This window comes from Bactrocera tryoni, chromosome 4 (assembly GCF_016617805.1).
Source record: "Bactrocera tryoni isolate S06 chromosome 4, CSIRO_BtryS06_freeze2, whole genome shotgun sequence".
Taxonomy (NCBI): Eukaryota; Metazoa; Arthropoda; class Insecta; order Diptera; family Tephritidae; genus Bactrocera; species Bactrocera tryoni.
The window spans coordinates 10,432,663-10,448,028 of NC_052502.1; the positions used below are offsets into that span (position 1 = coordinate 10,432,663).

At 32.0% G+C, this 15,366-nt stretch overlaps 1 protein-coding gene across 8 annotated transcripts in view; it reads left to right on the top strand.

Moving 5' to 3' along the window:
• LOC120776135 (anoctamin-1) overlaps positions 1–12,118 on the top strand; it is a 178,093-nt gene extending 165,975 nt beyond the window's left edge. For 5 of the 8 annotated variants that reach the window (XM_040106674.1, XM_040106677.1, XM_040106669.1 and 2 more), the window contains 12 exons: positions 5,550–5,792; positions 5,872–6,020; positions 6,094–6,262; positions 6,981–7,036; positions 7,105–7,263; positions 7,398–7,558; positions 7,633–7,871; positions 7,939–8,560; positions 8,631–8,836; positions 8,896–9,021; positions 9,093–9,248; positions 10,682–12,118. In XM_040106674.1, coding sequence (XP_039962608.1) covers positions 5,550–5,792; positions 5,872–6,020; positions 6,094–6,262; positions 6,981–7,036; positions 7,105–7,263; positions 7,398–7,558; positions 7,633–7,871; positions 7,939–8,560; positions 8,631–8,836; positions 8,896–9,021; positions 9,093–9,248; positions 10,682–10,990 — 2,595 coding nt within the window. In that variant the 3' untranslated portion in view covers positions 10,991–12,118. Of the gene's footprint in view, positions 1–1,239; positions 1,893–5,549; positions 5,793–5,871; positions 6,021–6,093; positions 6,263–6,980; positions 7,037–7,104; positions 7,264–7,397; positions 7,559–7,632; positions 7,872–7,938; positions 8,561–8,630; positions 8,837–8,895; positions 9,022–9,092; positions 9,249–10,681 lie in introns of those variants that run through there. The other 3 variants (XM_040106671.1, XM_040106670.1, XM_040106675.1) reach the window with 2 other exon arrangements.
• Positions 12,119–15,366: the final 3,248 nt, after the last annotated feature.

The window sequence follows — 15,366 nt, forward strand, 5'->3', positions numbered from 1 at the left end:
ACTAACGATTTTTCCAGTCCTTGAAACACTTTTCATAAGCACTTTTAATCTCAGAAGAAATCTGTAATATAAATTCTATTGGGGATGGCCTTCATCTCCTTCAACGAACTATGTTTTATATCTTCTATCGACTGAAAGCGGGTTCTACGGAGCGGCAATTTTGGTTGGGGGAACAAGACAAAATCACATGGAGCCAAATTCGGTGGTTGATCGATGGTATTCATTGCGTTTTTGGCTTTAAATTCGGTCATAATCGCGGCTCGAGTAAAATCCATGAGTTGCTCTTCCACAATTCCGGCCGTTTTCGACAACTCCTCAATAGAGCTCCTTATTGACCGTCTGTCCCTCCGGTATAAACTCATGATGCACAAACCTCGAATATCGAAAAAAAAAAACAATGAGCATCATCTTGATTTTAGAGCTGCTTTGGCGTGGTTGTTTTGGTTTCGGCTCGTTTTTTTTAAATATCAATTTCCGGCTACTTTTTTGTCACAATATATTTTACAAAGAACAGTAGAGCTTTTATATGTACATAAAAGAGAAAATGTCATGCTCTCTGTCTTCTGAACCATATTTTAATTGGTAGTCGCTCTGATGATGATGTTTCATAAGTTCATATAAACTCTGGAAGAAATAAAATCACTCGAGTATAGACTAAATCAACATACCTGTATCCTTGAAATTTAGTTATTGTCGATCAGAGTTGCAAATAATGCATTAAAAAATAATTGAATTAGCATTTTATTTATTTTTTTTTTATTATTTAGTAATTATAATACCACTTATAGGGTTGAAAAATTAAAAAATGTTAACCCCACATTGAAAAAAAGAAAAAATTAATAGATCCCACATACCTGATTAAAAGAATAAAATTTTATTCCATTCCGGATTAAAAAAAGTAACATTTTTAATCCCAAATATATAATTAAGAATTAAAAAAAAACAATTTGGTCTAGACTGCTAAATTTTAGGATTTTTCAAACTAACATAAAACATTAAAGTATTTTTTTATACCTTTTTATATGAAGAAAGAATATAAAAAAAATAATTTTTTTAATTAAAATTTTTTAGCGTATGCGGTCTTCACTCAAAATAAAATTTTCAATATTCAATATTTAGTACCAAGGTCGGAACTAAAAAATTAAAAAATCGAATCCAAAAATTTGTAAATCAAAAGTTGGCAACCCTGTTTTCGACAAAATCAGACTTCAAAAGTAAAATATAAATAAAAGCTTCTGAAACATGGGATTTAATCTCATGCGAATTGTTTTCAATTTTTCGGTTAAACTGCATTCAAAACCAATATTTAGAGACTTCGAATATACGTATTGCCATATACATATATCGAATATATGTATGTGGGTATAAAAAATGTCCCTAACTCAGAAGTGTAATATTACGCGAGATCTCTCACCTCACTTGTATATAAGCATATGTATAATAGAATTATTAAAAAAATATTTTCAAAAACCCTCTATAATTCCCTTTTCATTAGCCTTATTTTGTTTGAGCACCAACTGCTCTCACGTGTCCAACTCACAACTCTTAATTTTGTATGAAAATATTTCCTATAATTTTTTAAGGAATATTATATTTATTTTTATGCAGTCGTTTACGATCTTTATTGCTCTTACTCAACATCCACACCCTTAAGCAACCATACATATGTACATACTCATAAACTTATTTTCTGCAATTGATTTCTTGTAAAAAATGCTTTCCTTTCTTGCTTCACTTTTTTTTCTATTAATTTTCTCTTTTTCCATCAATGAAACTATAACATTATATTGATTTAATGAACAGATATGACCTTGAATAATTTATTGAATAATTTTTTTCCACACTCGTGTTTTGAATTTTGTTACGAAATGCTTGAACGCTTGCGGGAACGGGTAATGGCAATTTTTTCCTTTTCTTTTATATTTAATCTAAGTTTCTTATTAGCACATAATATACACATACCGACATACATACATATGTACATATAAACAGTATATTTTACACTTACATAATTAATTTTAGTATTGAGTTTAGAATTCAGTTTAGTGTTGAGTTGAATAATTGTGCTTCAAAAGTTTGCACGTTGAGCTTTAAATTGAAAAGCAGCCGTTTTTATTAAGAAAAATGCTGCTACGCATGATTGAATACAGTTATATGTATATGTTGAAAAGTATTTTAGGCAATTTTAAGCTTTTTTAGCTTTAACTGTAAATAGTAAGACGATCTAGTTAAATTCTTAGAAATTGTTAAGAGTTGGCGGAAGTTCATTGCTATTTTTCAACCAATTTGAACGCGTATAACATACATACATACATACATAAGTATTTAATTTACATACATATATACATATATACACAACAAACGAGCAGCCTTATTGTAGTTTTAATTAATTGACACATTTCTCATTAATAATTAATAGTAATTTAACAGCTTTCAGTGCAAAAGCTTGATTGATACAGCACTAAATTCGTATTTAGGGTTGCTACAGGAAGAACAATTATTGTAAATTATTTTTATATTCAAGCGGGTACTCTGGTCTAGACTGCTAAATTTTAGGCATTTTTCAAATTAACATAAAAAATAAAAACATTTTTCTATCAACTTTTTTATATAAAAAAAGAATATAAAAAAATTGGAAGAAAAATCAAAAAACGTAGAATCACAGGACGGTGGAGTGGGATACGGTACTTCCTAGTTGAACTGATTGCAACTCTTGCAGTAATCTAAAATTACAAACTGAAAATGTTTAATCCCTTTTAAGACCTTTTCAAATTAATAAAAAAAAATTTAAATTAAAATTTTCCAAAATCCGAGAAGTTTTTTAAAATTACATAAAATTAAAATTTTCTGTTTTGTTTCATCCCTTTTTTGAACCTTTTCGAGTTTTTTAAAAATTCTTAAAATTGAGATTTTTCAAAATCCAAGAACTTTTTAAAAATATTTAAAATTAGAATTTTCCAAAATCCCTTTTTTAATATTTTCGAATTTTTTAAAATATTTAAAATTAAAATTTTCCGAAGAATTTTTTAAATATATTTTTAAGATTTCCCGAAAATTTTTTTAAAAATACTTGAAATTAAAATATTCAAAAATTCGAGATTTTTTTTTTAAATATTTAAAATTAGATTTTCCAAATTTCGAGACCAGTTCTCTTTTTTTTTGGACCTTTCGGATTTTTTAAAAATACTTTGAATTAATATTTTTCAAAATCCGAGAATTTTTTAAAATGACTTAAAATTAAAATTTTCCAAAATCCCAGACCAGTTCCCTTTTTTTTGAACCTTTTCGAATTTTTTAAAAGTACTTCGAATTAACATTTTTCAAAACCCGAGAATTTTTTAAAATTACTCAAAATTAAAATTTTTCAAAATCCGTGCCCAGTGCGTTAGAGAGATGCATTTCAAATTTCAAAAAAATCGGTGAGTAGAACTTGAAATGTCATGTCAACCACCGCAAAACAGTACTTTCGAGAAGAAACGCGTTTAAAGTTTTACGTTAAGCTAAACCGGTCCAGTTGTCACGACACACGACACGGAAATAATTTGAATTTTGAAAAGTCCACTTAGGGAGATAATTTTTAATATCTAAACTAACGAATTAAGAAAAAATCGATTTTTTCACATTTCTAGTCCCCTTAAGGCCAAAATCGCAAATTTACTTATAAAGCGTTAATTTATTAATTAAATTAATACGCTTAGTCGAAGTGTTGAAAACATTTTTTATTGATGATAGTTAATACAATTTATTAACAAGCAATGTCATTTATTTTAATACTTTCTAAAATGCGCCTAAATGTAGGCAACATTTACTGTTCAATTTTCTTACTACTATATTGTTATGTTTTCTTATGTAAGAAAAGATAAATAGTTTTACCGTGCGATTCTGTAACTTGAGACAGTCTCAAGTCTCTAAATTTGAGATTTTAAGTTAGAGACCATTTTTGAGACTTGAGATGATATTGCTATTCTGTAAGTGACAGTCACAAAATCTATTACATTTCATTATTCAGAGATGTTTTTACACTTGAATGAAAATAAATATGTCGATAACAAATATTAAATTTTCTATAACATAGTCAAAAAAAATTATTATCAATGAAAATAAAAATATATGTTGACTTTGTTTCATAATATTTACGAAATTTATGTAAAATTGGTTTATTTTTAACCTTTTCGTGTTTGAGTTGCTTACAAAATATAAAGAAACGACAATCGATTAATATCTATGATGATCTCTATTCAGTATATTCAAAATGGCAGACAAGAGTTCTTTTTAGTTTTGTGACCTGCTAACTACCAGGTCTCAATATTTTGAGACTAACGCTAGAGACTGTTTAGTGAATAGTAACTAGTCTCAAATTGAGACTTTGCCTCAAAATGTCTCAAATAGAGACTAGAGACTGGTTACAGAATCCCGCTATTAATATATACTCTGAAGTTATCAGTTACAATTCCATTCTAACACAAAAAAATATATCTAATATAAACAAAGTTTATCTTTGGTAAGATTACTTCCCAAAGGTCATTATTAAGAAGTTACATAAGTTTCCTCGGGTAAAATCTAGCAATTTTTCAAAATTTTTTTCTCATATAAAAAATTCAGTATTTTATTAGAATTTTTTATTGTTACTAACATACACTATTAACAAAGAAATTCTGAAATTTTTCGAAAAAAGTATTTTAAACTCGGCCATTACGACGCCATTTCCGGTGAACCCTCGAAATAAAGATTCGCCCGCTTGGGCCAATAACTCCTTACAAGATCATCTAAAGTGGAAAAATATATGTTTAGTTAAAACCTTAACTTAGAACTTGGACGAAGGAAAAAAATTAAAAATTGGATTTTTAGCAGATATTTTTACAAAAAAATTAAAATTTCATTGAAAATTTCGCGACATTTGTTTTCAAATGGCAATCGAGAAAAAAAATAATTTAGTTTCCAATTTTCTTACTATTACTAGTTACAGTTTATGAAAGGATTTAAAAAATGTTTACCCTAAAGCCATTAAAAAACAATAAAATCATCCGTTAATCGCGTTCACGCTTTAATTTTGTTGAATTTTTAAAACATGTTTTTAGCAAACTTGACACACGTGTATTATTTCATTAAAAAAAGAAATTCTTTGCAAATGAGCTAAACTAATTTTTTTTTAACTTACTTAAATCTTCTAAATATTTCTGTTTTTTTTTGTTAAAGATGCATTAATACGTAATCTCTAAACCGAAAAATTAGAAAAAAAATAAAAAAAAAAATAAAAATTAGAAAAAAAACGTAAAATAATAATAATAATAATTTCCAGTTTCTAATTAAAGGCGCTTAAAATTCAAATTCGCTGCAGTATCAATTAAGCTTCGCCCCAGTGTAGCTTCGAAATTGTATTAATAAGTGAGAGATTTTTGTAAATGTTTAGAATTTCTAGAATTGCTTGCTTTGTGCTAACTGTACATTCAGTAACTATAGTAGCTTAAGTAGTCTCTTAGTTCTTAGTAATAATGTCGGCCAACGTTAATTACAAAAATCTTTTTCACTCCTCGCACATGCGACCAAAGACACGTCGACGCTTCCAAGATGGCAAACGCAGTGTGGATTTCGTCTTGGCCTATATCGGCGATGATGATTATATACCCGAAAATAGACGAAAACGCGAAATATTCGAAACGAATCTAATCAAAGAGGGTCTGCATTTGGAGCATGACAATACGCAGCGCATACATTTCATCAAAATTCATGCGCCACTCGAGGTGCTCTGCCGTTATGCGGAAATACTGAAGATCAAATTGCCAATGAAGAAGGTTAGTGTCTAACGCGCATGAATTAATTTAATTTTATTTGTTCAATATTGTTAAAATGACTTTTTCTAACCCGTTACAGATACCGGGGCAGGAGCTTATAGAGGAAGATGATTTTCGTATCAAATATTTTCTTACCACCACCTGCAGCCGCATCTTTAGTTGGTTAAGAGTCAGTGCGGAGCGTCCATATCGCATACACTTTGAGTTCTCCCGCAATTATGAGCATTTGTAAGTGTTTCTTTGCTATTTATAAACTGTTGTTTCCTTATTTATTTTTACTCACCTCCTCACTTCACCACAGATTCGACTGGGAGCAACCGAATTTCTTCGATGCTGGCGTACGCAACTCGATCATCAGCTTCATATTGGAGCGTCAGCATTTCGTCGAGGGCGAGGAGACACCTGATAATTTGGGTATTGAGAAGTTATTAGAGGACCGTGTCTATCACAGCGCATACCCACTGCATGATGTAAGTTTTGAAGGAAAATTGTGTGGTTAAAACGGATTCATAAAAAAAATATATATTTATACAAATATCATTCGGAGATAAGAATTTTTGGCCATCAATTTCTATACCCTGAACACCTAGAAAGAAACGACGGATACCTTATAAAAATATATTTATATAAATGGCCAGTATGACGAGCTGAGCCCATTTAAGGGTGTTCGTCTGTCTGTCTGTATATACGCGAGATATGGATCTAAAATTTTGCATACTTGTTTTTCTCCCCAAGAACATGCTCATTTGTTGGAATCTTCTTTATTGGACCACTATAGTATATAGCTGCCATACAAACTGAACGATTGAAATCATTTCCTTGTATGGAAAAATTTTTTATCTGATGGGATACCTTAACGAAATTAGGCAGAGGCTATTGTCCAACAGCAACACTACAATCCCCGAAGAAATTTCTCCGATCGGACCACTAAAGAATATAGCTGCCATATAAACTCACAGGTCCATGTCCAGTCCTGGTATGGCATCTTTAATACTTGTGAAGGATATTATAGCTTCGTTGCAACCAAAGTTAATATCTTTCTTGTTCTTTGTTTTTCTATTCTCCAAATTACACTTTTCATTTTATTTTTTAGTTTTTTTGTTTTTCCTAAAACTCCAAAGCTAGTGTGAACATGTTTTTAAATCGATTTTTAATAGTTTTATATTTTTACTTTTTTATTTCACTAAGGATACGGATCGTGACTTCCTGCTGCAAGAATGGGCCACACTCAGCAAGTGGATACAGTAAGTTTTCTTCTTCTTTTTCGCCTTTACTCCTCATTTACTTATTTGAATGTTATTTTCTCCTGCAGCCTGCAACCATTGGACAGCATAAAAGAGTATTTTGGTGCGAAAGTTGCCTTATATTTTGCCTGGTTGGGTTTCTACACACACATGTTGATACCTGTCAGTGTATTGGGCATATTATGTTTCATTTATGGATTTGTAACGTGGAGCAGTGATCCCATAAGGTATGTAATGAGGCTTTATAAAGTCATAATACCAAAAAATGAGTAAGCAAGTTGTAAATTCGATCGAAAAAATGGTTAACCTAACCTCACATTGTTTTTCATAACTTCCACTCATCAATATATTTTCGTTCTAGTCGCCAAATTTGCAACGATAACCAAACGACACTCATGTGCCCACAATGCGATCGCAACTGTGACTACTGGCTCTTGGAGAAGACTTGTAACTCATCGAAAATGAATTATCTGATAGATAATAATATAACGGTTGTGTTTGCCTCCATAATGGCGCTTTGGGGTATGTGCATAAGAACACAAAAATCAATACAAAAACAATTGCAAAATTACTAAAAATACAATTTTGCCTTACAGCTGTAGTCTATCTGGAGCTCTGGAAGCGCTATTCTGCCACTTTAGTGCACCGTTGGGGTTTGACCACCTTCTCAAAGCACGTTGAACATCCGCGTCCGCAATATTTATCAAAACTGCAAAAGCACAAAGATATCACAGAGCGTTGGAAGAAAAGCAATAATATACTGGAACCCGATGTGCCATTTTGGCGCATAAAATTCCTGCCCAGCTTCACCAGCTACAGCATTATGGTCTTATTTGTGAGTATAATTGCAAGAGTGCTCTATTTTTTTGCTAAACTGCAATATTATTCGCTGCTTCTCACAGATCTGCGTCTCACTCATCGCCATCTTCTCCATGATAGTCTATCGCATGGCACAGAAAGCATCGCACAGCATTTTGGGCAGCGATAATTCGATGACCTACAAAATAATGGTGCTTCCCATGACCGCTGGTATCATCGATCTAATCGTTATCTCCATGCTCGATTATGTCTACACTTCGCTGGCCGTTTATCTCACGAATATGGAATATTGTCGCACCCAAACGCAATATGATGAAAGTCTGACAGTCAAAAATTATATCTTTCAATTTGTCAACTACTATTCGTCGCTGTTTTACATCGCCTTCATGAAGGGCAAATTCGTTGGGTATCCTGCCAAATATAATCGCATCTTGGGCTTCCGACAGGAAGAATGCAATCCCGGCGGCTGTTTGATGGAGCTTTGCATGCAGTTGGTGATCATTATGGTCGGCAAGCAGGCGGTCAATGCCATCGTTGAGATGCTTTTTCCATATATCATGCGTTGCATACGCAAGCTCTCTGCGCGCATGGGCATGCGCAAAGTCGAGAGCGAAGAGAAACTGATATCGTGCAATCAGTGGACTGAAGACTATCACCTAGAACCATCGAATACGAACTCACTATTCTCGGAGTATTTGGAAATGGGTGAGTTAGCGCCTCAAATATTGGAAAAACAAAAAATATACCCGCTTATTATCGTTACTCTCTTTCACAGTACTGCAGTTTGGCTTCATAACACTCTTCGGCTTGGCCTTCCCGTTAGCGCCGCTGTTAGCCTTAATTAATAACGTCATAGAAGTGCGTTTAGATGCCATAAAAATGCTTAAGCTCATAAGACGTCCGGTGGCGCAGCGCGCCAGCAATATTGGCGTGTGGTACAACATGATGGCGATCGTGGCGCGCATAGCCGTTGCTTCAAGCGTAAGCCATTACATAATAATAATAATAATTGTCAATAAAATTTCAAAATACACTTGCAGGCTATGATCATTGCATTTTCCACAAATCTCATACCGAAACTGGTCTACACAACTGCCACAAATGACGCATCCCTAGAGGGTTATTTGAATTTTACGCTGGCCTACTTCAACACAGAGGACTTCCAGGTAGGTCACATAACTTTTTATATATATTTTTTTCCTAAATCGTATTAATCGGGTTAATGACTTGCTTCTAGGTACAACCAGTGCTGCGGGGGAGCATCTATGAAAATGTAACCTCCTGTCGTTATACTGAATTCCGCAATTCTCCTTGGGATGAACAACCATATAAGCGTCCTACATATTATTGGAAAATTCTAACAGGACGTCTGGCGTTTATCGTAGTGTTTCAGGTTAGAAAGCAAAAAAGATTCACTCTGTATAAATCACCCTTCGGTTTTTTTAACATATTTTTTTTAACATATCTTTTCTTGCTTGTTGTTGTTGTAAAGGGTTCCTAATCCTCGTTAGAATTGTAAAGATTAGATAAGTTGTCATCGAGGTCACCCAGCGGTAGGCCCAGGAAACGTACTGTGCGACGGTGTCGGACCATAGGGAGAGAGGTGTCCGATGTGTAGGCTTAGCAGAGCATTCAAAGAAGTGTTTAGTGTTATGCGTGGACTCATTGCTCGCTGGACATTTGTTTGATATGTCAGGGTTGATTCTGGATAAATTTAAGGTTAAAGTGCTACAGTACCCAGAACGAAGCTACGCAAGGGTCAGTCTCGATTCTCGCGGCAACTTTGGCTCGTCGTCTCCAGTGGGTGGTGGTTTAACTCCTCGTAAGCCATTCACTGAGAAGGAGTCGGTGAAGGTGTTAAAGGCTTCACTGTAAATGGCGGTCAGTGCATTTCTGAAGTTTATTGCGTCCAAAGTCTGGTCGGCGTATTGCTTAATGTCGTCGACGTAATTGAGGAATTATGCTCCTAAGAAGCGATGCTTTCACAAAAATTATCCATGCAGTCAACTGCTTGGAAATGAGTTCATTACGCTCCTTAACTGGGAGCATACGGGCCTCACTGCTGAGGATTAAGAGGCATCTTATTGTAGGTTGGAGTGCAGTGTTCTGACATGTCTGAAGCTCCTGGTCTGCTTTTCACTGCATCCATGCGACCATATTGGTGTGGCGTAGTTAAGGACCGGCCGGCCGATTGCCTGGTATGTTGCCAACAACGTTTCTTTGCCTTTTCCCCATGTGCTACCGGCTAACGACTTGAGGATATTTTTTTGCGGCTCTGTACTTTGGCAATAATCGCGGTAGTGTGAAGTGAGAAGGAAATCTAAGAGTTATTGACAGTCAGGATTTTAACGCCATCGACTGCAATATTAAGGTCAAGTCTGTACAAGTCTGTAGTGGGCGAAAGTGTTAGATTCCGTACCGCGAAGAAGCGAGAAAAGTCCGAAAGATAACCTTTACTATCGTACTGCTTGAAAAAGGATGCTTAACTTGAAGTTCATCTTCCATATATGTATCTCAAAATACAGTAGGTAGTAGGCTTAAAATCATCTTCTAGAAATTGAGTCAGTGTTGAGCCTGGCACCTGTTGGTTCATTCAACTATGTAAGGTTAGCGTTTAAGCGATATAGCCTCCTATACTAATCACGATTAGACTCAAAAGTATAAAATTTAGCCATTCATATCTATTTATAAAGACAGTTTCCACGGCTAGGTACCACCCCACAGCCACCATCTCTCTCTCAATAACTACTTGTGCTTTACTTTAGATTAGTCCAATTTCGAGATTTTAACCGATTAACATTTCCACCACCTCTCTCATATTTTCAGAACGTCATCGGCATGATACAAGGCATTATCGCCTGGGCCATCGCCGATGAGCCGAGCAAGCTGCGCAAGCGCATCGAACGCGAAGGCTTCCTGCTGCGCGAACATATTATCGAGTATGAAAAGAAAACGGCGGCAGAAAAGGCAGCAGCGCGTCGTGCCATAGACGAAGCGCAATACGAAGACGAGAAATTGGATTACTACGCGAACAACAAGGAGACGACGACGACGGCACAGCCGCAGACGGTGCAACGCGATTATGGCGACAATGATAATGTCGTTTATAGAAATGAGCGCACAACGCCGCTGTAGAACAACGATTTGCTAACTGTAATATACGCTATAAATAGTTTTACTTTGTAAGCCAATGGCGAACGAAATGCTTCTGCATACCTGCTTTATTGTATACGGTATAATATGGGTTATATAACGGCTATAATTAAGATATGTAGAGGTGATTGCGCAAGCACAAGAGCAAAAACAAAAGCAAAAGTAAAAAGTAGTTAGAAAATATGTTTGTAGGTGGTTTGTAGATTTTTTAATATAATTTTATTTTTTCTAAACTCATTTCGAATATTTCTAGACTGCATTAAGAATGCCGCACACACACATACATGTTTACTCATTTAAGCATGTGTGTGTGTGTATTTGTTGAATTGAAATAACGATATTGTTAGGTACTTAAAGTGTTTTAAGCTGCGACATCACCGTTGTTGTGCATGTAACTGTTATCTATGTAAATATAAAATTAAATTTTTAGTAAATGCTGCTAATTAGCAAACAAAAACAAAAACAAACCAGTGAAATAGTAACAAAAAACTGCTCAAGAAATATTCATGAATTTTTCATAGTAATTTGTAATATTCAAGGAAAAATTACATACACACACATATACATATGTATGTATGCAAGTAGGCTATAAAAGGCAGCTATTGCATAGCAAAAGCAATAAAAAATTTAATTTTAAAGCAAAACCTGAACGCATACATCAAAACATTTGTTAATTAATTGTAATATGGAAAAATTGATTTCTTTTTTAACTGATTCGTTGCATTTTCAGCCACATTTGCCTTAAAGTACGTGCATAAATGTAAAAATTTATATAAATATTTCATATGTTTATAAAGCAAACAGTTTGTAATTGATCAAAACGCGCCACAGGTACACACGTACACACGTACACGAATATATAAATATTTATATGTTTATACCAGCAGATGTGTGTCCATTTTTCGTAGCAATAGTACTGAGTAATAGCTAAAAAGCATTAATAAATCACAATTTGAATAGATTAACACATTTTAATACAAAATGCTATTTTAAATTAGTAGACAATTAAATACTAAAAATAGTAGCAGTTTTTAACGAAATTAATTAAACGCCAGCCAAGCAAATAAATTATAAAAAAATAATAATAATAAATATTTATAAAAATCATTACATATTTACATTTATACTCACTCAAGCTGTAAGCAAGCAGTCACAAATGATTATGTGTGCATTAGAGTGCGTCAAAAAAAATTTAACTATTTGGTTAAACACATACATTTATACTCATTCAAGCTGAAAGCAACCAGTCACAAATATTTACATATGCATTAGGGAGCGTCAAAAAAAAAGGGATTTTGAATTTATGGCTTAAAACTAACATATTTATATACAGAGGAAAAATATCCGTGCAAAGCAGGTTTTTTTTTTAGCTTACTGGTGTATTCTAGTCCAATGCCGCGAATTTCGAGCGATTTGGCATTTAATAAAAAAGCATTTAATATTTTTACTATCAGTTTTTCTTAAAATGACAAAAAAACATTTGATATTTTGCCATCAATTTTTTCATCATTTGTTTATTTATATTTGAAGAGTACAGAAAATTGAGTTAAAAAATAATAGTTTCATTGATACTTTGAGTTATGCGTCTTGGCAGTAAAGGGGGGAAAAGAGGCCACGTTTTCGTCGCCATGACATCTCCGCTTGTGGTTATCTGGAAAATAAAACAATGACGGATTCTTGTTTATACGCATAACGCTATATCAAGAAGCTGCGAAATTGAAAAAAAAATGTTTCGTAAAATGGCGCCTATTCAGAAATAAAGGTAGAATTTTTCACTTATTTTTAAACCTTGCCAATTTTTTTTTTAAATATTACAAATTTAGATTCTTCATTTTTTGTTCACTAATTTTACTAGTTTTACTAATTTTTTAATTCTGTCGAATTTTTCTTAAAATATTACAAATTAAAATTTTTAATTTTTTGATTGAGAGAGATTTGAGAAAAATATTTTACCAATATTCATTTCGAATAAGTTGACTAATTAGAACTTGAGATATTGTGGCAACCGCATACACGCCCTTCTCGAAAAAAAGTAGTTTCGAGAAAAACGCGTCAAAAGTTTTATGTTTAGCAGAACCGGTCCAGTTGCCACGACACTAAAACCGCTGCAACTTCAGAAATAATTTGAGTTTTGAAAAATCCTTTTAGGAAAATATTTTTAATAATCGACAGTTCGATCTGTGGAAAAATAAATTTCCGATTTCTTCAAATTTCTAGTCTGATTCCGAATTTTAAAAGATGTCGTAAGTTTGTCGAAAATGCCTTTTTGAACCGTTTAAGATCAAATTTTTTACATCGCGTATTATTGTAGAGCTTAAAATTTCCTTAAAAATCCACCTCTGTAGAATTTTTTCAAAAAGAAAAATAAATTTAAAAAAAATCGTTAAAATTTCGAAAAAATTCTAGCACAAAGTTTATGAAAACAAAATCACGTTAACGAAAACCAAAGTTGACATGATTTGTTCAAAAGATATCAGTTATTTTATCACAAAAAGTTCCGATAGAATTTTTGAGCTACTAGAGTTATCACCGGAATTTTTAAATACTGAGCCGGAACATTTCACAAAAGAGAACAAATATATAAGAACTTATGGTATATTTATTTTTTTCTTTCGGTGTTTCAGAACTATTTTATTACAACCTAGGGTTCTTTTTAAATATAAACATTTTAAGCAAAAAAAAATAAACACTAAAATTGCATTTTTGGAATTTTACAATTTTGGAAATTTTTTTATAACACTTTTTTGTTTTTTTTTCTTTTTTATTAAAAAAAAAACCATATGAAGAACATTTTCAAAAATTTTTTTGACACTTTTATTTTTATTTAGTTTTTATTTTTATTCTTTTTTAATTTGTATATTTTTTTTATTTTAAAATTTTGGTTTTCATTTTTTTTAATAAATATTTTTAAATATTTGTTTACATATTTTGATCTTTTTTTATGACACTTTTTTGTTTCTCTTTTTTGTTTTTTTCTTTTTTAATAAAAAAAAATCATATGAAGAACATTTTTTTCATATTTTGAATTTTTAAAAAATTTTTGACATTGTTTTATTTTTATTTATTTTTATTTAGTTTTTTTTATTTTAAAATTTTTTTTGACACTTTTTAATTCTTTTTAATAAATATTTTTAAATATTTTTTGCATATTTTGAATTTTTCAATTTAAAATTTTGTCGAATTTGTTTTTGTTTTTAATATACAAACTCATCCGAAGTACATTTTTTTTACCAAATTGCATACTCTACACGAATCCGCAATATAGAAAACTGTATTCTAAACGTTTCAAAAGATATGGCATTATTAAAGAAAACTAAATTTTTTACTTTTTTTTATAAAAATATGAGAAACTTCGAATGTTCATCGCCACCTTTGAAAATTCAACTTAAAATCTTGCCTTGCAGGGATATTTTTTCTTCTATATGTATACAATATAAATTCCTTAATTTTATTTTGACTACCCTAATATACATACAAACAAACAACTCGTGTACCTATCAAATTGCACTTCTCTTTCAATGTTAACAAAACTAACCTATTCACATACAACTACAACTACAACATTAAGAGCATTATTTACCAGATTCTATCTATATATTATATATCTGTACACATACATATTCACGCATATATGTATGTGTGCATACTCGTTATGTAATTATGCTATTATGAAATATGTACTGTTAAATGTCTGAAAATTATTTACGAACTTTTGTATATTTTATATGAGATTTTATTATTATGTGTGGAAAGCGTAAATATGTTCTAAATATATACATATATACATACATTATGGATTATATATGTACATACCTATGTTTCTATTTACACATTACATTTTCCTATACTCATATGTACATATGTACGCATGTAAATAAACACACAAACAACTGATTGAATGCATTTGCATTATTCGCCGATATTCTTTAAGTGGCAACACATATTAAACGCAAGTAATACAATCCAAACAGTACCTTATATGTACAATACATAATGTACATGAACATACATACATCCATGTATGTATGCAAGTACATATAAATAAATGAAAATAAACTAATACGAAATAGCACTTGAAAGCGTTCGAAAGCGAAGATTCTTTGATAAATCAAAATTAATAAATTGAAACAATAGCAAAAAGGGTAAGGTTATGGGAAAGTATAAATATATACATATGTATGTATAATACGAAGAGAAAAAATCGCACCTGATTTTAAGGAAATGATAACAAGTATAAATGCGCTTTAAATTGACTAGAGAGCCGGAGGTTCTTAATGATCAGTGTCTAAGGGGTTAAGAAATAATAGATATATATGTACATATATAGGGAGGACTAATATTTACCACACACATAGTAT